General features: G+C 47.1%; 7 protein-coding genes across 7 annotated transcripts; 3 read left to right on the top strand and 4 right to left on the bottom strand.

Annotated features, from left to right (window-relative positions):
• Window positions 1-1549: 1549 nt before the first annotated feature.
• Window positions 1550-3025, bottom strand: H6S33_001145 (uncharacterized protein; the record flags this gene model as incomplete). Its single annotated transcript, XM_044832490.1, has 10 exons — window positions 1550-1569; window positions 1657-1691; window positions 1755-1851; window positions 1899-1997; window positions 2066-2169; window positions 2228-2275; window positions 2332-2425; window positions 2495-2810; window positions 2864-2882; window positions 2985-3025. The coding sequence occupies 10 exons, from the start codon at window positions 3023-3025 to the stop codon at window positions 1550-1552; spliced, it is 873 nt and encodes a 290-aa protein (XP_044694112.1).
• Window positions 3026-3591: 566 nt separating this feature from the next.
• H6S33_001144 (uncharacterized protein) lies at window positions 3592-5166 on the top strand (the record flags this gene model as incomplete). Its single annotated transcript, XM_044832489.1, has 10 exons — window positions 3592-3595; window positions 3705-3740; window positions 3832-3881; window positions 3960-3968; window positions 4051-4106; window positions 4333-4390; window positions 4455-4488; window positions 4550-4586; window positions 4748-5031; window positions 5087-5166. 10 exons carry the CDS (start codon window positions 3592-3594, stop codon window positions 5164-5166), a joined length of 648 nt encoding a protein of 215 aa, XP_044694111.1.
• Window positions 5167-8248: 3082 nt separating this feature from the next.
• Window positions 8249-10879, bottom strand: H6S33_001143 (uncharacterized protein; the record flags this gene model as incomplete). Its single annotated transcript, XM_044832488.1, has 13 exons — window positions 8249-8334; window positions 8428-8799; window positions 8871-8996; window positions 9055-9170; window positions 9237-9504; window positions 9562-9785; window positions 9849-9971; window positions 10034-10093; window positions 10154-10180; window positions 10247-10267; window positions 10339-10408; window positions 10482-10518; window positions 10610-10879. The coding sequence occupies 13 exons, from the start codon at window positions 10877-10879 to the stop codon at window positions 8249-8251; spliced, it is 1800 nt and encodes a 599-aa protein (XP_044694110.1).
• Window positions 10880-11743: 864 nt separating this feature from the next.
• H6S33_001142 (uncharacterized protein) lies at window positions 11744-12173 on the top strand (the record flags this gene model as incomplete). Its single annotated transcript, XM_044832487.1, has 3 exons — window positions 11744-11800; window positions 11874-11985; window positions 12085-12173. 3 exons carry the CDS (start codon window positions 11744-11746, stop codon window positions 12171-12173), a joined length of 258 nt encoding a protein of 85 aa, XP_044694109.1.
• Window positions 12174-12910: 737 nt separating this feature from the next.
• On the bottom strand, window positions 12911-14854 carry H6S33_001141 (uncharacterized protein; the record flags this gene model as incomplete). The annotated part of the gene is made up of 4 exons (XM_044832486.1): window positions 12911-14407; window positions 14469-14625; window positions 14689-14729; window positions 14840-14854. The coding sequence occupies 4 exons, from the start codon at window positions 14852-14854 to the stop codon at window positions 12911-12913; spliced, it is 1710 nt and encodes a 569-aa protein (XP_044694108.1).
• Window positions 14855-16566: 1712 nt separating this feature from the next.
• H6S33_001140 (uncharacterized protein) lies at window positions 16567-17164 on the bottom strand (the record flags this gene model as incomplete). Its single annotated transcript, XM_044832485.1, has 3 exons — window positions 16567-16768; window positions 16845-16964; window positions 17025-17164. The coding sequence occupies 3 exons, from the start codon at window positions 17162-17164 to the stop codon at window positions 16567-16569; spliced, it is 462 nt and encodes a 153-aa protein (XP_044694107.1).
• A 1998-nt stretch (window positions 17165-19162) lies between these two features.
• H6S33_001139 (uncharacterized protein) lies at window positions 19163-22582 on the top strand (the record flags this gene model as incomplete). Its single annotated transcript, XM_044832484.1, has 6 exons — window positions 19163-19352; window positions 19481-19629; window positions 19689-19782; window positions 19844-20072; window positions 20132-21038; window positions 21092-22582. 6 exons carry the CDS (start codon window positions 19163-19165, stop codon window positions 22580-22582), a joined length of 3060 nt encoding a protein of 1019 aa, XP_044694106.1.
• Window positions 22583-22584: the final 2 nt, after the last annotated feature.

The raw sequence follows: 22584 nt of genomic DNA, 5'->3' as shown, positions 1-22584 counted from the left end.
TATTAGAGTCACTGTCAGAGCTTCCTTTACTGATGAGTGAATCATAGCCCATCACTCGTATCATGATCCCGGTGTGTGGGTTATCTCTTTTAAAATCCAAAACCTCACACCTCGGGGTATGAAAACCGGCAGTATAGATTTAATTGTCTGAAGCCCACGACCTGAGACTGGTTTCTCTCTTGATCCGTCATTCGAAAGGAAAGGCGATATTGGTAGAAGAGAAGAAGCATGCCAGGTTACATTGTCTGATTAACCCTGACTGCTTTCTAATTTTATGTCTTGATAGTGTGGTGTCGTCGTGTGTAAAAGAGATGTATGAGAAGGGAAGAAAAGTGTGGAGGGGCTGGTAGTCCGTTCGTATGTACAAGCGCCAAGAGATCTTTAGGTTTGATGGTTATGTATCTCTCCTGGCCTGCTTCCTTTCCGCAACACAAACACGAACACACCACCCTCCATCCCTCACCCCCTGAATGATCTTCTCCGGGCCTGCAGTATAATTAACTCTGATTAATCAATAGCTCCTCTGCTACGACGATGATGATCGAAGGAAGAACTACGGGCGAATGTACCCCAGTGGTATATAGATCCATCCTCTAGCATCCAGGCTTTCACCACAAGTATTAGGTAGAGCGAATAGCTAAGTATGATTCCCTTACCCCCAACTTTTCTATCCCCCTTTATTAACTTCAGCTACATATAGCTACATGTTTACTGGTGGTCTCGTACCCAGAGTGTATTTTTATTGATATCTGCACTTGATATCTGCACCAAAGTCTAGGGGCAAAACCAGCCTCGGGCTTTGTATTCTTGAAACCGCCATCAAGCAACCCTTCGTCAGGGTAAACACGGGAGCCCAGGTGCAGATCGATGAGTCCTCCAGACTAGTATTATTGAACTATGTATGTCTGTTGTGGGCAGATGAGTCCAATTACGGCCCAGGGACTACATAGACTCGCCTACAGCGTCAATTGAAGATGAAAAATAGAATGGTGCTCACACAGATCGGCATCAACGATCTTTACTGAAGGTTGCTGGAACCCAAGGATGCAGCTTCACCAGGACAGGATAATAGCGTGTACAGTCACCACGTATCACTCGCTAGGCAGACAGGGTTGATCTTCGGACGTCTAAAGCCACATTTATTTCCGCTTGCTTCTCTTCTCGCGCGCTAAAATCTCCCACAAGGAAAAAAAGCCAATCAATTGTTTTCCCCCCAATTCTTGAGTCAAGCTAACAAACAAAAAAGTCTAACACGAGCAACAACACGAACAGCCATCAAGACAAAAACTACTCAGGAAAAAGCCAAAACCAATATGCCATCCCTCCACTATTTTGAGTAAATGGAGCGAAAGTGTACCGGGGCTGGGGGTATGATACCGGGGAATCAATATCAAAAAAGCTCCCAATTATCATGCCGAAGAAAATGTTGTTTCGAGATAAAAATAAATAGGAAGGAAGGAAGAAAATACTGAATAAAAGGAGACAGCATCGTGCCACTAGGAATTCTCCATTCGATCAAAACAGAATACTTTGTTGTTTCAGTGAGTTTTCAACGCTGACGGAGGATTTCTAAACCGGGGGGGGAGCAAAGGGGGGAATTCATTAGTCGGAGGTTTGGGTGGAAAAACTCCTAACTTCAAGTACATGTGAACTTACCAGTCAGGAACTCTTCGAAACTCAATGTTATGTACCTACATCATACCACGCCGGTTAGTTTACAGTGATCAATGACGAAAGGGGGGAGGAAGAATTACCCGTCTCTGTCATCATCGTATTTCTTGAAGACCTCAGTCATCCGCTTCAGTGAGATACAACTCTGCACAAACAGATCAAAGCTAATTGCGTCTTGACCTACACCATTGTTAGCCTAGCGATGCAGGGAGGGCACCGCAGCCCACCTTGCGGGACAACAGCTGCCGGTTGAGGATCCTGACCTCTTCGGTCATAAGACCTGAAAAGCAGCTGCACGAACTGGGGCGAGAGGCGGTACCCGAATGCTTCATGGAATATGTCAGTCGTCTTCTTCCTTTGCTTTAGTGGGAGTGGGACAGCAAGCGATACGCACCAGCCAGGGCATTGGTGAACTCTTGGTAGGAAATATTGCCACTTTGGTCAGTATCAAAACGGTCAAAGAGGGCTCTCCAGGCTGCCAAGAATCCCCATAGTCCACTATCCGAGTTTGTTAAATTAAAAACCGAATTTCGAGGGAGGTATGACGGTAACAAACCAGAACTCGTTGAAGCCAATAGTTCCTGAGCGATCGGTGTCAAACATTCTACATATCCCAGTTATTTACAGATGCCCCCCAAAAACCATGAAGAGAAAGCTCACCTGATCATCATCCTGACCGTATGCGGATCAAACGAAGTCCAATCTCCATTCACCAGCGCTGCGCGCAACTCTTTCTCACTAAGCTGCCCACTCCCTATTAAGAAACCACCAAAATCAGTCAATTATACCTACAAAAAAACTTTCACTAAAATCCCAAACCCACCATCCTTATCTACCGCCTTAAAAAGTGGCAACAAAGTCGGATCGACTCCTTGTGGCGGCGCCGGGGTTGGTGGTGGTCTCGACACCGGTGGCGGGCGTTGCTGTGCAAATGAGCCAGGTGGGGGGTTGTTATAGTGACCTGGCGACGGCGAAGCATACTGCCCCTGGTGCGGGCGATTGTATCCCTGTTGCTGTTGCTGCCTGTAGGGGTCATGTACGGGAGGAGACATGGGCTTCTGACCGCCCTGGGAGCCGAAACTTCCTGCGGGTCGGGCTGGGGGCGGACGGTTCTCGTAACCTCCCATCATTTGCGCGGCCTACGGATTTTTAGTTTTTAAGATGCTTGGAAGGAGTGCGCATATGATCGCACCTGTTCGGGCTCGGCATGACTGCGTAAGTATGTTAGCGCGCGTGTTCAGATGGTACGGTCGGTCTGGTGATCCACCAAGACATGAGGTTCTGAAAAAAAGATGGGGAGGTGGTTTTCTTACGCTGGTAGCTCATCGGGGTTGGAGGTATTTCTGTAGGCCATAGTATATCTGGGTAAAAGAGATGTAAATATGTGGTTTAGCGGGGTTCGGGGCTGAAGGAGCTCTAGGTCAGTAGTGTATTACATAAAGCAACAACGAAGTAGAGGAAGAGGAAGCAGTATTTAAAGAGTGCCCATTTACTTACCGAGTTAAGGACTGTAGAATACTTCTGATAGGTCAAGGTAGAGGGGGTGAATAGGGAGGGGAAGTTTGAGATGATGAGGATGAGATGCGGACAGTCAAGGGGGTGGGATCCAAGGCAATAAGAACTTCTTTGAATAGGCCGAGAGGTCTTGGTGGGGTTCGATTTGGGCTTCTGTGGCTGGAGATAACCCCTCCACAAGGCGTAGAAGGGTCCGGAGACGTACCTACATACATGTAACTAACGTATCCTTACCATCCTTCTTACCTATTCTATCTATCATCCCTGGATGCCCCCTCGTCCGTGACGTTGACATATTATCCCTACAATACCCCACTGAACATCTAAACATCTGAACACCTGAACACCTGAACATCACCATTGAAATGACCACTGAACACTCTCCAGAGTACTGGCTATTTGGCTATGGGTCTGTACTCTTGGCCCACAACTAAATCTCAGCTCTCCTCCGCATTATCGAGGCGCACGCAACCACCTAAGGGCAGTTTTTGACTGATTTGTGCTTATTCGAACCACAGGAGTCTCATTTGGAAACCGCCTCCGCATTACGGTAGGTAGGAAAATATTCTACAAGCACTAACAAGAAACAAGCAAACATACCTACATACATTGCCTGTGGTTCTATAAACTCTAACAAACCCACAGACCGGAGGATTCCTGGCTACATTAGAGGCTACGTGAGGCGCTTTTGGCAGGTATGGGCCACTATACCCAGGAACCAAGTGTTACCACGCCAACCACCACTGCTGACAATCTCGTTCTGCAATACTTAGGCGAGGTTGGTTCGCCTGGGATAGCACACATATGCACACAACTACACAGCCCATCGCTCCATAACCAACCCCCTCATCGATACGTAAATAGGCCAAGGCTGACCGGCTTCTTCTATCCAGTGAAGATCACAGGGGTACTCCAGAAGCGTACGTGTGGCACCGTCGTCTTTTCCAAATAAAAATACTCGGCGATCATGAACTACACGAAGTTACTAGCAATTAACTCTGGGATCTCTTTTGGGATCTGTTACTATTTCTGAGAAAGAGAATACTAGTGTGAAACGTATCCCAAAAGAGATATCGTTTTAAATGCTAGTTCGTGAGAAAGCTGCCTTTGAGTGCATAGGCTAACTAGGCTCTATGAGTTATAAAGTCCCGGTCGAGTCGTAACGTTGATCTCCAGATCGGCCTGGGAGAAATTGAATGATCATGTAGTCTCCCTGCTGTTGAGCACCCCGAGCTCATATATTAAAGCTCACTAATTTCAAATTTCAGCACGAAGCCGACGATATTGTATGGGGAGTAGCATGTACGTGCCGCTAAGTCTGTCTCTATCCATCGGGAATCTTTTGAGGTAACAGTTAATATAGACAGGATCGAAAAATCCAAGGTGGAAGAAGTAAAAAAGTAATTGCTGTCCGCCCCGTGACAAATATCTGGTGGTGGAAGAAAAGCGAGGGTATGGCCTTCTACGGCCACGATAATAATAGATATCAATGCCATACCCGGGCTTTATCCACCCACCAGTGCCCTCTGGGATCTTCTTTCACGTACTCACCTCACACCAGATACCTTGACATCCGCGAAATTAACGGCTACTCCATTCACACCGTCCCAGTGCATCAAGCAGACCCCACCCTCCCCCCAATCATCACAACCGTCTACATCGGCACCCCCGACAACCCACAATTCGTCAAAGATATCCCATCTGCCGAAGATCTTGCTAGGCATATCTTCAATTCTCGTGGACCCTCGGGCGAGAATAGAGAGTACCTGCTACATCTGCATAATGCTATCATAGAGCTGCATCCAGGGTCGAGAGATAACCACATAGCAGAACTTGCAGAAATTGGTTTGTAGCGCTCTTGCTAGACGTTGGAGGCTTTAGCTGACCATAGTGGATGCAGTGAACATGCTGATAGTGAAGGATGGGAGAGGATTCTCTGACCCGAGGAGTACGGATGAGCAGGAAGAGGTGGAGAGTTGAGCATTAAAGTATAACCGGCCAATTTGCGAGTACTTATCACCTTTTAGAGTCTGGCTGTAAGGTTTTATATATATGTAACTGGCACTGCGATATTCTTGCGATAGATGATATGGGTATATAAAGTGGTTCGACCTCAGGGCGAAGCTCATATACACAGAGAGGCCGATTGACCAATAGACAGTCATAGCAATCAATTCTTCCATAGTTATAACACTAGCTTCCGTCGGACGTGTATTGTGATACACTTTCTGAGGCCTTGATAAGCCACTACTATCCCATGGAGGCTATGCCCTCTATAGGGCTGCTTCCCTTTCAATTGAGTCCAATTGCGGCCGTCGACGATATATTGGTCGATGATAATTGGCCAATATCTAACTGTATGTGACTACAGATAGTAGACTTGTGAGCTTGCTACATCAGAAAATTACCTACAGGGTACGTGGGACCTTACGTTCCTTTTTTATTCAAACGATGCATGTGGTTGAAGAGAAACGAGGATCTGGGTGATGTTGTGGGTGATTGAAATAAAATATTTCCCCATCAGACATAAAGATACGGTAAACTTGGTACATCCGGTAGCTACTACATGTACGTAGAGGGAACGTTGACCGGGCTTGGCTACTCCTATGCAGGATTGGGTACGGTCGAGTGATCTTTCGTGATTTCACCCTTGGCTCGATCTCAATCCTTGCTTTGGTATAGTTTCTGGGCTTTCTTAAGCAGCATTGAAGCTGCTAGGTTGGGGGATGCGGAGATACAGTTACCCAGTCGCTACAACCCCCCCCCCCCCCCCTATATCTCTTACATACATGTATACACAATGACGCCCCGCTATTGTTTATCAAGCTAGCTTCTACCTTCGACCTGCATGATTGGGGGCATGTAGCCAGGCAACCTGATCGAGTACGTAGCCTAGCATGCTTTGGTACTGCCACCGTCTCCTATTTGACATCTTTTGTCCTCTTGATTTCTGGGCTACGGCCGGGGAATTAAAAGAGCGGGCTGTGGTTCTGTAGGCTTTTAGCTTGTGTGTTTGGCTGGCCTATGGATTTGGTATGATTTCGCATGTAGGGTGAGCTCGCTCCTCGTATACTTTCGAACTTTGGCTCCTGTTTCTTGACCTGTTCTTTGTAGATTTGGCACTGCTGCTCTACATAATGCTTGGATTTCTGGTAGATCGATCCTACCTCCATTTTCTTCTTCCAGTCTTCTCTATCATTATTTCGTCCCGATAATCTTTGGTGGTTACGGTAGGGAAACACGCTACAGTCAAATCTCCCTATAAGGGTACGCTCGAGACCGGAAATTGGCACCCTTATAACAAGGGACAATTTGTACTCAAAAGGCCGAATAAGAACCGAGAGCTAGAGCGATTATTTTTATAGAAGGTACCCTTATAGGGAGATTCGACTGTATTAGCTTTAGATCTTTGAAGAGGAAACCTTAACAAAATCTTTAGCTTTTTGTGGGAGATTCTACCTTATCTCATACAGGAGATGTGTCCCTCCTCTTCATCTTTATTCAACAGAATTAAGTCATTAAAACTTAATCTCTTGCCCCCAGGGTGGGATGCCGAAACCCTCATCTACTACGAACCCTTGGCTCTTCCTTTTTTCAATTTCCCTCACAGTCCGAAATGGAATCGGTGCTCTATAAACTAGGGTAATTACTGAATAATATCTCTCTTTGATGCCGATCGGCTATACCCGATTGCAATGCCGGTGGGGGATGTATAGAATAAACTCTGTTGGAGGAACATCGAGTGATAGTCCATGGCTGCGTCGATTTAGCTTTATATATTAATTGTATGGAAAATGTCCAAAATGACACAGTTTTCGGTATACGTGCTCTACAATAACACATGATACAAAATGACACAGTTCGCTATGATCCAAAATAGAAAGTTTACTCGACCTTACGCCGAGAGCACAAAGATCGGGCAAAGCCAGTAATAAGGGTCGATTCCCTGCCCATCACTCACCCCTTCCTCCTCTAGAGAAATCAAAAATCAAAATAGCCTCCTAATTTATTTCACTACAAAAAAGAACAAAAGGTACTGCAGCGACTTATTGATCAGTGAGCGCTACTACCCCCACCCCTGGTTTGAACCCAGGACCTTATCCTGGGTAAACACTCGGTGTCTAACCCGACGAGCAGTCCAACGGTTAACCACTAGACCACTCGCCCATGGTGGACGCTGCGCTGGAAGTGATACTTGAGCTTGGCAGTGTGCCAAGATGAAGCAAGACCCCTAACCCTTCGATAATGCTCAGCCATCCATAATATTCAATACTTGCTCAATCACATCCCCCCATAGCGAACTATACTGATATCTTACATCATGTGTTATTGTAGAGCACGTCTACCGAAAACTCTATCATCCTAATTAGACCTTTTCTATAATTTTTATCTCAATATTTTATAGATATTAATTTTCTTGATAGCTGGGACCGAATTCGAGTGGTATATTACGGTCTACATAGATACTTACATACCCTCTTCTTAAATTGGGGAGCCGGATTTTTGCAGCTATAGATCTTTCTATCACATTGTGACTCTGGTCCAGAAGACTATTTGAAAACCTTCTCAAGTAATCTCATTAGCAATCAATGAATTATCAATCGACCGATCTCATCAGCAAACTCTCAGTACTACCAATTAACTCAACATGATGGGGTGTTTTGCCACTCCTCGGTCTACTACACCGGTCTCTTACTACAGTCAGTCTGATATAAATCCGATGGCATACCGACTTATGTTCTATAGCACTGTAACAGTCTAGCTGTCCAGCAGCTACATAATTGCCTCACACCTTGAACATGTTCCGAGTGACATTTTATGACCCTATCTCATCACCGAAGTATCGAAATGGCAGTAACTACAATTTCAGAAATTTAAATTTTATTGCTTTGGTAAATCGAGCAACCTTTTATGTTTATTCTATTGGTTGCATGTGTAATTTGACCAACGCCTTGGAATCTCGTGATAAATGAAACAACCCTATGATACAATGATTGACCCGATAAAGAAACGTAATGCTTTTTAAAATGCAAATTTCTAGTCATAGCGGTAATGACCAAGCTTATACGGCCTCTTCACTCTTCTTTCTGCTCTTCCGCGCTTTTGCAGGTTGCGCCGATTCAACCTTGTCGCTAAGGTGGTGCCGGCCTACATGTAAGATAAAGCCAGTTAGCATAGATCAGATACCAAGCAGTTAAGAGTAGAGATTCTATAAACTGAGGGGAGGGGGTGGGCTCATACCGATTCCAATTGATGCAAATACAGCCAATATCGCCACAGCCATGAAGAAGTACCACATGGTACTCAACGCCTTCGCGTACGCATCCTGCGCGATAATCTTCTGCTCCTCTGGCAATTGTTGGACATAACCAACGGACGCCGCCGCTGAGCTCCCAGAGATCGCATGCACCGCCTCCCTCGACAAGGATGAAGCCGCCAACTCTGCCGACTGGTTCTCCATCATATTCTGGAACACAACAAGGCCGATACAGATCGCGAGCGCAGTGCCGAGCGATCTAACGAAGGAAAATGTGGTAGTGGCGGTGCCAACGTCTTTATGGTCAATCGTCGCGTGGATTGCAATTAGGGGAGATTGGAAAAGTGGTCCACAGCCTATCACTCGGTTAATTGATTGGTTGGTTAGGTAGGTTAGTAATCATGAGGGGGGAAATGATTGCACTTACCAATTCCTGCCAGAATCTGGTATATGGCGAGTTTTGACCAGCTGCTAGTTCGGTCGAGGTTGACAAGGAGGCCTATTCCAAGTGCCATTATGGCTGTTCCGCCCCAAATTACCTGCTGATATTGGCCTTTTATAGGCGATTAGTAAACGGCTACGGGTCAACGCTTAATACAGGGTTTACCAACCTGTTCTTGCAATGAGGAAGCCGGATGCAGCAGACACTAAGGAAAGCACGATGACATATGGCAATACGAAGACCCCTGATAGTAGGGCTGAATCTCCGCGTGCAGCTTGAAAGTATCTGTATTGGTGTGGAGAAAGAGATAAGCTTTAAACTTGCAATAGTCAGGGATGGAGGGGAACTTACAGTGGAATAAAGTAGCATCCCGCAATGAATATCATGCCATGTAGGAAACCGATCAGATAGCAGCACGCATTAGTCCGATGATTAAATAACCTCAGGGGCATGATGGGTATTTTGGCTATCTTCCATTCCACAAATACAAAAGTAGCCACCAAAAGCAGTCCGATGATGATGCAGCAAAGCACCATTGGCGAATCCCATGGATGGGATACGCCCCCAAACTCCAAGCCGAGCAGAAAGAGCACAGTTCCAGAAACGATAAGAGCGGTCCCTTGAATTTAATTAGTAAATGGTACCATCTCGTCAGAGCTCCATGAGGAGCATATACCTAGCCAATCCACTCTTAGTAGGCCCTCGCTGAAAGAAATTCGAGGTGATTCAAGATGCAGAAAAATCACCAATCCCAATATCGCAATTACACCAATTGGGATGTTGATCCAGAAGCAGAGCCTCCATGTTGCCTTTTCGGTGAAGACACCCCCCAACACTGGACCAATTGCAGAGGCGAATGCCCATGTGAGCCCGACGTAGGATAGGTATATGCCTCGTTCCCTATTAAGACACCTTGTAAGCAGGCGCCCCTATATCCACCTGGATTCGCTGGGAAGTCTGTACCTCACGGCTATCAGATCCGATATGGTAACGTTCACGAGCCCTAGCTGTCCACCTGCCCCAATTCCCTGGATCACTCGACCTGCCAGCAGCATCCCGATATTTTGTGCAGCGGCGCATAATATACTATCGCATGAATCGCATATGAGCTTTTGAAAATCTTAATGAAAGCGGTAACACAAACATACCTCCCAATCAAGAATATAATGCAGGCAGATAATAGGACTGGTTTCCGACCCCATATATCACTTTAAAAATTGGCCCATTCAGTAAACGTCATGCCCATATCTCTTAGGAGTGATCCTTACCTGAATTTACCCCATGATGGCAGTAGGCTGCATATCCGAACCTTGAGTTAGTAGACTGTAATTTAAGGTGCGATCTGCAAGGGGGACACCAACGCTGCTGAAGCCAATAGATAACTACAAGCAATAGCAAACCCTGGGGTTAGCCTAAAACTTCAAAAAACTGTACATGGGACGGATAGACTAACGAGCTGCCGATCCAAGTATAAGCTGCTGGCGACTTGAATCGCCCAGCTATCACAGGAATGGCGGTTGTTACTATGATTCGTTAATATCAGCTATAGCTTCAAAAGCCATACAAGCATATGATCACTATTTCATATGTTCTTACTAATTGTTTGATCAAGAGCAGACAAAAACACGCATAACTAGAAGAATCAGTCAGCATACTCAAGCCCCAGACCAACCCTTCTGGATCCTCCAACTCCTCGAAGATTCTTTAAAAAGAGGTAAACCTACACAAAGCGCAAGCACAATGATGGCTTTCCTGCGAGAGTTTAATTCTTCTGGATGCTCATCCTCCGCTGGTCTATTTGTTTCTGGTGCTTCATGTTGCTTCTCCGTTGGGACATCAGAATTGTTAGCACCCAATTCGTCATATGTCGAACTTGACGCTTCGGTTTCAGTCGAGACATCCTTCTCAGACCGATGATCTAACGATGATGCAGCTCCCCCTGTTACGGGAGGGTGGAATGCTGCTGCTGCAACGGTCCCCGAAGAATTCTCCATGATATTTCTTTAACTGAAATTTAGGAGTTTCGGGTGAAGGGGGGGGAGACTATTATAGCGTGATGACGGTCTCGGGTGAACAGATACCTCTACAAAGGTTTGGCAAGTTCCGAAGAGAAGAACTAAGAAGAGAAAGAAGAGGAACAGAAAAAAAATAGATTTGAATGGGGTTTTCGAACTATTGTACGAAACTCGTTGGGTCATAAATAATCATTCATGGAGAAACTAGCCTCGATTCCGCCTTTAACTCTTCTACTTGCACGAATCTAGAATCTAGACGCATTATCACCACCCCCTCAGGCCCACTGGCCTAACAAGCCTTAAACTCGCCAAAACAGCCATCATAAAGAAGCGAGCGAGGGTAATCAAGCCCAATACGGGATTTGATGCCTGCTACCTTTCGGCTTTGTCCGGTATGCAGGAAACGATATCCTAGTCGATCCCCAGGCTGGGGTAAGTGTTGGTAAAGAGGCAAACAATAGAGCCAATGAAGAGCTAGAATAAGACGATGAAGTAAATTATCCGGTGACTTCTACAGGCAGCACATGGCTGAAAACTTCAGTGCCTATCGCAGTTCGCCGTAAGTACATAGAGAAAGCAATTCAAGTACCAACTTTTATGCCGGAAGCATTCAGGGCTTGGCCGGCTCTGTCGGTAACTATCCACATGTATGTCGCACCTTTAACAACGTCCAATTTGCTTTTTCTACTTGCAATCAATCAAACGTCCAACAACCGCCGTTCCCCGCCGAAGAGCATTTCCTCGCTTTTTCTGCCCAATATCACGGAGTTCTCCACACCAGACCAGTCAATCGGGGATATACGGCACTTTTGAACGTTACACTGCACCCACCAACTTGCAGAAATGTCATCAACTAGCAGCGGCATTCCCTCTAACGACGAGGAGGCTGCCCTCAAGGATGTAAGTCTCGGGCTTTGCTAAGTCTATCGATCCAGTTCTCAATTGCAAGCCACCAAATGTTCATTCTGCTTAGGAGCTTGCAACCCTCAGGATCGTGCGCGCAACACTAGAGTCGATGAAACAGCTTGTGGGCGCGATCCATGAAGATATAGAGACGGCTGCTAAAAATTGTGAGGACGTGACAGGTATGTTGTGTCTTGTGTGACTTTGCGTGTAGGCCTTTTGACGCGTTCTACGCCGCGTACGTGTTTAAGCGTTATTTTTTGTTAATACCAAATCTATAGGGCTACACAAGCGCTGGGACTTGGCGATCGAACAGAGCCGGGAAGTTGGGGCAGATCAAATTCAAAACACCTCTGCCCAGAAGCAATGATAGGCCCATAGTACTCTCGGGACAACAAGGACAAGCTGTAACCGCCTCCCCCCAAATTTAATTGTGTGGGGGTTCATCTTAGTTTTATTCGAACTGGCACCCTTGTACTTTCATCTGAATCACCTCTACTTTTTTCTTTCGTTACAGGCAGTAATATACACGGATACCCTTTAAACTCTCCTTCTCATCAAATTTATTTTTGAATTTGTACAAGTCAATAGCTACGTACTTCATACTTCATATCCCTTCCCATCAAGTCTTTCCAGGAGTTCCAACCAACACCCAATGGCAATCAAACTCAGTCAGAATGCAAGATACAAAAATAACAAGAAGACCCAACCATGCAAATGCAAGCTGTAAAAGGAAAACGGTGGAATGAGAAATCGACCAGAAGTCCATAATAAATAAGAAAGTAAACCAATAAAAGCCAACCCAAACCATATGGACCGAGAAAGTGAAAGTGGGCGAAAAGAAGGAAAAAAAAGCCGGCAAGACAGCCCGAAGAATCGTGACAATGGAAATAAAAACACAACGAACGGATAACGCCGATTTCCGTTCCCAGCGTAAAAAGGAAATTCGTCCACCCCTTCCTACTATCATAAAAAACAAAAGAAATAAATGTGAAAAGATCAAGCGAGTGCCTATTCAAACCGAAAAGGGACGCCACGAAAGAACATTAAAAACTGTATGAACTCAAACAAACGATGCCTCCCAGTAGGATTACCATAGTAAGCCTTCTATGTTTTCACACGTTTCTGAAAGGACGATATGGCTCCCTCATCCTCATGGTCCGATGAAGATGGGCTTTTCCTTTTCCCATTGCTCTCTGGAGGATCCTTGAAGATATTGCTTGCTGTGCCTACTACTGGTGTAGTGTAGTTGATGGGGCTGGGCAATATATTATCAGTGGCTCGATGGTTATAACCAGGCCAATCCGCATAGAATACCGAAGGTGACGGCAGCAACCCATGATCCACAAAACGACTAGGAAGAGCAGATATAGGGGTTTGCTCAGTTGGTCCAGTTGTAGGGGGCGGACGAGCAAATGGATTTACCGGGCCAGTGGCGCCTGCACTCAAAAGAGTTCCAACACTTGGTGAAGGAGGTGGAAGAACAGTATGACCTCCCTCGTTCACGCCCTTTGCCGAATGGTTTCCTGTAGTTCCCGAGGATTCATGTGCAGATGATTCCCCGGTAGCACTACCGGCGTCTGAGTGCTCACTGGGAATTTGCACCTTAAGCCTAGGTCTAGATCCCCCCGGTTTGCCGGAATTGGAAACCATACTATTGGTACGAGAGGGTGGCGGTGGAATCGAGTCTTGGCGAGTTATGGGAGGGATCGTGTTTGCAGGCTTTGGAGAGGACTCTGAGATATTATCGGGCTTTGTGCTTTCTGGAACAGTTGTATTTGCGGCCGGTCTTGACAGGGTAGCAACATCTACAGAGTGCGATCGTTGTGACCCTTGCACCCGGTCGCCATAGAAATGTTGCGCAAGTAGGGAATCACTAGGGCCCACGGGGGTGAACATACTTCGAGACTTTGCTGGAGCGCGCTTCTGTATGACACTGGCAGGGTGCGTGTCAATGCGCGGCGGCCCTTCAGAAGGCATCCTGTCCGGCCCCGACGGAAAAGCCGGTGGCATTGGCATAGGCATAGCTGGCGGCATAGATTGTCGCCTATTGGCCTCACCTATGAATACTTGGGCCTGAGATTGAGCCTGTGTTTGCGGTTGCTGCTGCTGCTGCTGCTGCTGCTGTTGCTGTTGTTGCTGCTGCTGTTGGAAGGCTTGGTACGACTGTGCTTGTTGCACAGACATCCCCATGACTGAACTATTCGTTTGCGGGTTATAAACCGAAGTGTTTGGCATGCCATATGCTGGATATCCGTTCTGTTGCTGAGCCTGGGATGTTGGGTAAGGATTCTGGGGTACTAGATTTGAGCTATCCCGCCTTTGGTTTCGCGAGTTGGGGCGCGAAGGCTGTGGCGTCGTACGCGCTACCATCTGAGGCATCGTTTGATATTGTCCTCCTACAAGGTTCTTTGGAGGTATGGGTGGGGACGCAGAGGCAGTGTGTTGCCTATTGTGCATCTGGGATGGTGCATGTAGATGATGAAGCACTGAAGCTTCTCTCTCTAGAGGGACATCATCAACATCGTCGTCATCGTCATCATCACCAGCGTCCGCCTTGGCCTGAAAATCGGCTGGCCCTTTATGTTCGTGCGCGTTTTCATACTGCTGCGAGTTAGCTCATGGTTCGCGATCAGAAAGAACCATCCGGGGAGGAATTACATACATAGCTATGCCGACTAATGATCTCCTGAACGTCTGCTGATGAGAACTGGTACAACTTTTTGTTGGCGCCGAATATTATAACGGCAATGTCAACGTTACAGAGCACGGATAACTCATGCGCTTTCTTGAACAAACCACCTTTACGTTTGAGAAACGTTCTATCGAGAATGTCAACACAAATTGTCCGACAACGGATAAATAGTACAAAAAAAGATGCTTACACTTGACGGTTACGATCATCTTTGATCGGTTTAATCTCAATCTATGCGACGATGTGTTAGCCGTTTGCGCGATCAAAGAAAGGGGATCTCGGACAACGCGTGAGCAAAATAGGATAGAATGAAGGGAAGTGCACGCATGTATAGTATGTACCTTTCTTCGGCCCATGGTGAAAGCTAATTACTAGCCAGGACGCCAAAAAATAGAAGAACGCGCCAACTGATTATCAAAGATCGATAATTGTACAGTCGCTATGAACTCAAGTGAGGTGGGGGGGGAATGTGTACTATTAATGAAACAGTGTGGACTGGGCGACGCGACGGAATTGGCACGGGTTATAATAAGAACACAAATGGGTGCTAGAAGGATACGTTCTATGCAATAGAAGCGATAACGGTTGGGTAGTGGGAATGGGGGGCAGATATATTTAAATAGAAACAGGTTAAAAGTGGAGAAGCCTCTGCCTTTTCTACTTAAACAATAGGATGGGATGGGATGGGAGGTGATGATAATGTTGCGTGAGGGTAAGTAGAGTCTGTTCTGAATATAGAAGAGAGAAGTGTGGACGATGTTCCCCGAGATATATAGGAATATCTGAGGGGTGTGTGAAAGAGTCAAACACGTCGGGGGGGGACCAGATTCGCGTGCTCTACTGTTTTTTGCCTATGGTGTTCGGCTCTACTGTGAGAGGTGTGAACGGACGTGCGGTAAGAGGGTGAGTATGAGAGTCCCTTGAGAAGGCCAGACAGTGGGGACATGCAACCTCTTTAAAATAGAAACTTCGCCTCCCAAAAATAACTCACAGGATGTCCCTAAATTAGACCGAATAAGTCAATTTGTGTGTTTTTCCTTCCGCTCTTCTTCCCAATGCGGTGCGAACGAGGCTAATGTCTCGGTTGAACGTCGGACCACGCCTAACATCCATGCTCCTTCGCTGACCTCAACGGGGCGACTCAACGGCCGCACTCCAGGGGTCTTTCCTACCTATTAGACTGGCATCGCACAGGGCGAAATCCGTCCCGCACACACCAACATGCAAGTCATTTGGAGCCTCCTCCACCATCATCAGCAGCTCTCTTTTAATACCCATATGTTGGTACCGTACATGTATGTTGGTAGGACTATTCTGTAGATCTATGGTATTGCTAGTACATGACCATGACACGATGTGTGCGTACTTTGCCCAGCTACGTTTTTATGGCGTGTGCCCCGTAGAAATACATGTAACTACATGGTTGATTCTGTAAACATACGCCTACCAGTGTCATGGACTTCTTTGTACTCTGCAGCATTCTTGGCTTCTCCTCATTTGCTGGATCTCCGTGATAGGACAATATTGCTTCTTGGCGGTATAATAACCGATAGGTTCTTCCAACAAGCTTTAGTCCCTGGGATTGCATGTAGCTACTCCACCACACAACTCTCGTGGTGGGTGGGATACCTAGCCAGGCTGGTGGTCCTGTATGCATATCGCACGCGCGCGCTGCTAGAATTGAGGCGTAAACACCATTACGAGCGGAAAATTATCATGCAAATTCCTTCTGGAACACTGCTATTTCTATCCCCCACATATGTTTATGCTGATGACCACCCTTGCCTTATTAACATTGCATTGCCCCACGCACAGAGGGGCGTTTCATATCTTTCTAGGTCCCACGTTTTTATGATGCTGGTCAAGTTAACTGCGAAGTGACTGCATGTGGGATTTCTGGATCTTGGATACACACTAAGAAGACTCGGTGACCGAGAGTCCTGGCTCCGGGGTTTTGAGCGAGTCTCCATGTGATATTAGCGCTGACTTTGATACCTATCGGGCCGATTCGAAACGATGGAGCTCAAGGAAAAATAAATTAGATCTTATCCACAACTATAAGTTTGCCTCATTCCTTCAATGCATCGTGTCCCCAATTCTTCAGCGACTTATAACTCTTACTGTTCGTATTCTTCTTTGCCTGTTCCTCTTGAGCTAGATGCCGCTTACAATACGATACGACTTTGCGCATGTGGTCTATGTCCCCATCTCTGTATTTCTCCGGGACCATGTCAGGATTGTTTTCGAGGATATCAACTATATGACGGCCACTGTAAGATTATCCCCGTTAGATTTCTGATCGCTTATTTGAGGACACCAGTGGAAACCCGTGCCGCGGTATCATACCTCTGATGCCCAACTGTTTCCCCGGTACCATCTTTGGTCCATCCAGAGGAGATGGAAGCATCTTCCTTCAACCATTCCGATAACTCGCCAGATGACATGTTGACAAGCCCATTAAACTCACTACGAGTCCTTTCGTCAGAAATTCACTCCTAAACAGTAATTATGTCATCCAACACTCACTCAATGACTGTCGCCTTATCTTTCATACTTGAGTGATTTCGGGTTGTCGGATGATGAATATTTGGAAGTCGTGAACTTTGTGGTCGGATAGGAAAACGCTTCAGACTGGTAGAGGGGAGGAGCATGCGACTTGGTGACATTTTCGCTTACTACATGAATGGCAAGCGAAGCTTTGACCAGTTTTTATTCTCCACAGTTTTAAATCGACGTCATTATTCGTCTACAATACCGACTCAGATGACTGAGATAACGACCTCGGCGATCTCGCCTTCACATTCGACGTCCCGGGCAGCTTGCTACAAGCAATCGGTACCTTTGTAGGGATCTAGGATGTATGTTCGCAATGCTCGTATCAAAAGTCCAAGGCATGTATGTACCCGTGTTTTCTATGCACATGTATGTTCCCGTTCGCCGGATCTCATATTCCAGTGTCTCCAGTGCGACAGCTTTCTTGAGAATGTCGCTTCTGCAATTGTGTATCAGGCCGGTTATCAATGCCGAGAAACAATTGACGTATAAATCGTGGCCCTTTGCGGCTCCCCACATAAAGAAGTTTTGTTCAATCCAATTGTTCTTTGAAGAATCACTCAAATCGAACCTGAACATATAACATTGCATGCAGCAAATCACGAGATCTGGCTACATATCAAGACATGACGCTGCTTGGCAGCGGATGTTGGCTGTTCGAAATCACCACCCGCGATTTTCAGGTCGTCAGATCCGATCTTTGGTGCCTGCTTTGAGCTTCTCACTCGCTATCGCGTGTTGATGCCCAAAATAGAAACACATAAGCTGTCACTGGGCGGGCGTATAAAATACGGCGCTAGGCTGGGAACGATATGGGTGGATGACTGTAAGCCTCTTTCGTTATCAGGGGTGTTGACCGGAACAGTCCCTGACACCCTGTACATGTGGCTGGAACGATCCCTGAAGGTGCTCACATGGGAGCTTACCAGGCACCATGAAAAATTGGGATTAAAATTAAAAATTTAACCAAAAGGTACAAGAGTTATCGGGTCGCTCGGGCACCCTGTCTAGTCTAGTCCTTTAAGCTCGCTATTAAAGTTGATTTCCAAGACGGGAGAGGTTCATCTATCGAGCAATCTCAGCTCATAATCGATGCCCCCCATAAACTTGGGATGTCCTGGTGTGCTGGAAACAAAGGATGAAGCAGACTGAGATCGAGGGTGAAAACATTCATCAGCTCTCCTAGCCCAATCATGAGACCTCTTGGGAATGCACTTGAACATCATCTCAAGTCGACCCAACTAGAGGGGAAACGGACAGAAAGAAAAAAAACAAATTCACAAGTGGACCTTGACCCGTGTGTTTCTGCCAAGAATTCACGAACCGCAACATATTGTTTCTACTAGGGAGCTCTGGTTGGATGTGTTGCAGAAAGAGAGTCTCAGCTAGACCTAATGTACCTAAAGAGATAGACCCCAAAGAAGAATCTATGAAGTGGAAGGGATGGAAAGGGGGAATGGTCGCAATTGTAGTGGAGTCTGGAGGGAAGGCTCATTGTTCACTTGCTCGTCTGTCCGCTGTTCCCTGACGTGAAGTTTTTTCTTCTTCTTGTTCCTGCGCTGCTCCAGGTTCTTACTGGGTTTCTCTCTCTATCTGGGTCGCCGTCGCTGCTGTTGTACACTGCTTTGTTGGCAATCCCCTTTCGCTCTCTACGTCCAACTCATCAATACGCTTCCGCGAGCTCTGCAGCCAGCACGCCCACCCTGTAACTTTTCTGGGGTACATCCATACACCTATTCGATCAGATACTCTCCCCGCAGACACCGGCTGTCGACAAATACAAGTCTTTTCCCTCTTGCCCCATTCCTTTTGGGATCCATTCCATTCCTGTTTGTAATTTCTTGTCCCCGTCAAACTCACATCAATCGCTTCATCTCATCTCATCTCCTATTTTGGCCCATCAGGAATTATATACTTCCTATCTAGCCTGAAAACATTCCCTAAAAAAAAAAGTATTCCCACCACCCCACCCCAGTCCCGTCATCACGGCTCCTCCTTCGCTTGTGCAAGCTCGGCGAGAAGGAGTGCAAGGACTTAACTGCTGCACGTTTTCCTGTCTTCCGTCACGTCAGTCAGCTGCAACATCTGATAATCATTCAACCCCTTCCCCAATGCCGGCCTTTCTCAACAAAGTCTTCAAGAGGGACAACGCTGCCGCTATCAGAAAGGCTGAAGCAGAAGCTGCTGCTGCAGCAAAGCCTGACGAAGTCAAGTACGCGGACGCGTGGTTCCGAACCTCTGTAACCCCGGAAGAAGTCCAAGAGCTTCTGAGGGGATGTACGAACGAAATCAAGCATAGAGGTATGTACCTACCAACCTCAACCCAACCACCAATTCGGTTCAATTGAGCTCTATTACGCGTGGGAAACCTCAAGGGGATATCTTGAGAGTTGCTGATTTGCTCGAATTTATTTTTCATTTATAATTAGGGCTGTCCACACCTTTCCTACTATTACCGTTTAGACCAAATTCAGATCCTAGCGCCGCGCGAACCTTCATCCGCAACTTCTTTGACCCGGCGACCGGGCCGTTGCGCGGAGAGCATCTGCAGCAAGAGCTCAGATTGACCGAACCTGTGGTATGGAAATGAGTTAGCCCCCCATACCTTGTAAGCTTCGTGCCTGACACGCTTTGCAGGTACTATGTAGCACGTTGAAATGGTGCTGGAGTCGACTTCCCGGCGGTGTGGTAACGTGGGATGTCTACGAGCTTTTTCGTCAAGGGGAAATCGGTATGTTTGTTCTAGAAAACTTCCAAATTGGATGGAATTCATGCTGACAGCTACCCTGCAGAGTCTGGCATGGCCCGTGACTCGTTTGCGACCTTTATCCCTATCAGTGCCGAGTCAGAGGCTAGATCAAAGATCATTTTCGACTTTTTCGACCTAATCTCTGCCATTGCTGCTCATGGAAAACATAACGGGCTGGGTGGTTTGAAGTTGTCAAGGCTCGCCGGATGGTGGGCTTTTGAGCACAGCGACGGTGGTTGGGGTTTTGAGGGCGGATATGCATCGTGGTCAAGGTAAGTGAGTCGGTTAAGTCAACTTAGTAACGCTGTCTCACAGTTATTGCTCTTACTAGGGGTGCAGATGCCACGGCACATATGTTTTTTGCATATCTTCGCTCGCTTTCACCTGCTGAAGGTACAAAGGGTGTCTCTGTTTTACCAATTTCGTTGAAGGCCCTCCTTGCTTCCGTGGACTACCCGCCTACTACGCCATCCCAGCTCCAGTCACCATCAGTACGGGTTGTCGTGACAGTTGATAACGTCTCGCCTACTCCATTTGCCCTTCTACGACGTGCCAAAAACTTTCAATATGACCCCAGGGAAAAGGCTCTGCAGATATTCATGCAACATGATGATCCCGTACAAGGCCTTACTGATGAATGCAAGCGTGTCATGAAATGTATTTCTTCTACAAATCAATCATCTGCCGGGGCTTTCAAAACCTCAACTGGTCTTCAGGAGCAGTCCTGGTCAAGATTCCAAGATATGGGATTCTCTGGGCTATTGGAAGAACAGGGGAGCGATTCTGAAGGTGACGTTGATGGATTGTCAATGCGCGGGTCAGATACATACCGTAGAAGAAGAGCTTCAACACAGCCTGCTACACCGCGTGGTGATATGGACCTGATAGACCTTGCACGCCCGCAAACCCCGTCATGGGCAGATTTCATGCAAAGTGGGTTTGGAGAACGTGATCAGGGAAACAACGGTCCTAGACCTCTGTTATTGCCCCCTGACAAGGTTTTGCCTCCCATTGACACCGATTCCCGGGTTAAGACTTCGGCATCTCACAGAAGAATCGATGAATCGATGGATCCTGGTGAATTGTCCACAGTGGCTCCCATGAATATGGATGACGCATTTTGGTGGGTCTGGATGTCAAGTTTGGCAGGCGAGGAACCAACACAGCGTAAGGCTGTGTTTGGAAGGTGTGCCTTGATTGAAACTGCCATCGAAGATGGAAGATGGTTGATTGTTGAAGTAGGCTCTTTATATCTGTCCCGTACCCGAAGCACAAACTGACTGTTTCTTAGGAAAAAGTAAGAGGTGCTGCAGTAAAGCCCGACGATGCACTACTACCAAAAGATAAAAAGAAATCTATGAGAAGTATGTTGAGTAGAAGAAAATCAGTAGGCCATGCTAGTATGCCTATCGAGCTTCCAATGAAATTTGACCCCTCAAACCCCCCTCCTATGCAACGGACAAGAATCGCGCCAGACCAGACAGCCAAAATCCAGCAGGCAGCACAATCTCTCAAACAGCAACAGACCCAGACTGAGAAGAGTCATCTAAGGTCGACTCCTGGCGGTCAAAGGTCCGCTGGCCAGAAGACAAACAGTGTCTTTACTTTACAGCCCGTAATTATGTCCGAGGCTACGCCAGCGATGAAATGGGCAAGCAAGTACGATCGCGATGCTATTAGAGATGCATACCTTAACGGTCTTCCTCTACCTGATACCAATACAGCTTCGCGCCCTGTTACAGAAAGATCACTACCAGCTCTACCTACAGATGAAGATGACGATGATGAGAGGGAGGAAGAACCACCACGTCGGCAAAGGCCTGTGAGCATGCTACCACCGCCCAAGGACAGGCCAGAGCCCATTAGCAAAACTGAGCCTGTCAACAGGTCTCCAAACAAGCCTGCGCCTATCAGCAAGGTCACAGCTCTTCCATCTCCAAATTCCGGCCCTTTGAACCACCCTGCTTTGAGTCTTCCGTCGCCCACTACAAACGGATATTCGTCTCCAGCACTACAGAGTCCTCCCCTTCCCTCGCCAAAGTCCAGAACATCTACCAGCTCTACCCCGGAAAAGATCAGGAAAGTCAACCGATTCAAATCTTTCTTCAGCAGTAAGAAGACTGAAACTACTGCCACGCCGCTCGCCGAAACCCCAAGCACCGCCAGTCTCACTGTTAAAAACACACTTCCCAGCAGGACGCCATCTCTATCTAAGAGGAACGGCCCGATCAAGTTCCAGGCTGCCGTCTCTGCGTCCACTATGATCCCAAACAATGATTCTCGCCCCAAGCTTCACGACAGAGAATCATCAAACCCGGGTTCCGAGGAAGTGCGTGCAGCGACACAAGTATTTTCATCCTTTGATCAAGGCCCACTTACAGACCAGCCTGCATTCGTTCAAGATGACTCTACCGACAGCTCTGTGCACCACTCTCCCGTCGAGGAGCACGTGCCAGTAGTTCACGAACCTGTTCATGAGCCTGTACACGAGCCTGCACATGAAGCCGTGCATGAGCCTGTTTATGTGAACGAAAAGATTTCCGAGGAGCATAGCCCAGTCTCTCCTGTTGAGCCCGTCCCTGTGCAGGACAGATGGGCACAGATTAGGAAGAACGCCGCCGAGCGGTCGAAGGTCCCCGCCCAGACCGAGGAGTTCTCTGATGCCAGAGGAAGCCAGGATGATGACGAGACCAGTGGAGAGGAGACCATTGAGTCCAGAGTTGCCAGAATCAAGGCTCGCGTTGCTGAGCTGACTGGTAACATGGAGCCCAGCAGGGCTTAAAT

The sequence above is a fragment of the Morchella sextelata genome (genome assembly GCF_020137385.1).
Source record: "Morchella sextelata strain SCLS chromosome Unknown scls_10, whole genome shotgun sequence".
Lineage (NCBI taxonomy): Eukaryota > Fungi > Ascomycota > Pezizomycetes > Pezizales > Morchellaceae > Morchella > Morchella sextelata.
The sequence above is the reverse complement of the archived record's forward strand: the minus strand, read 5'-3'. Positions and strand labels throughout refer to the sequence as shown.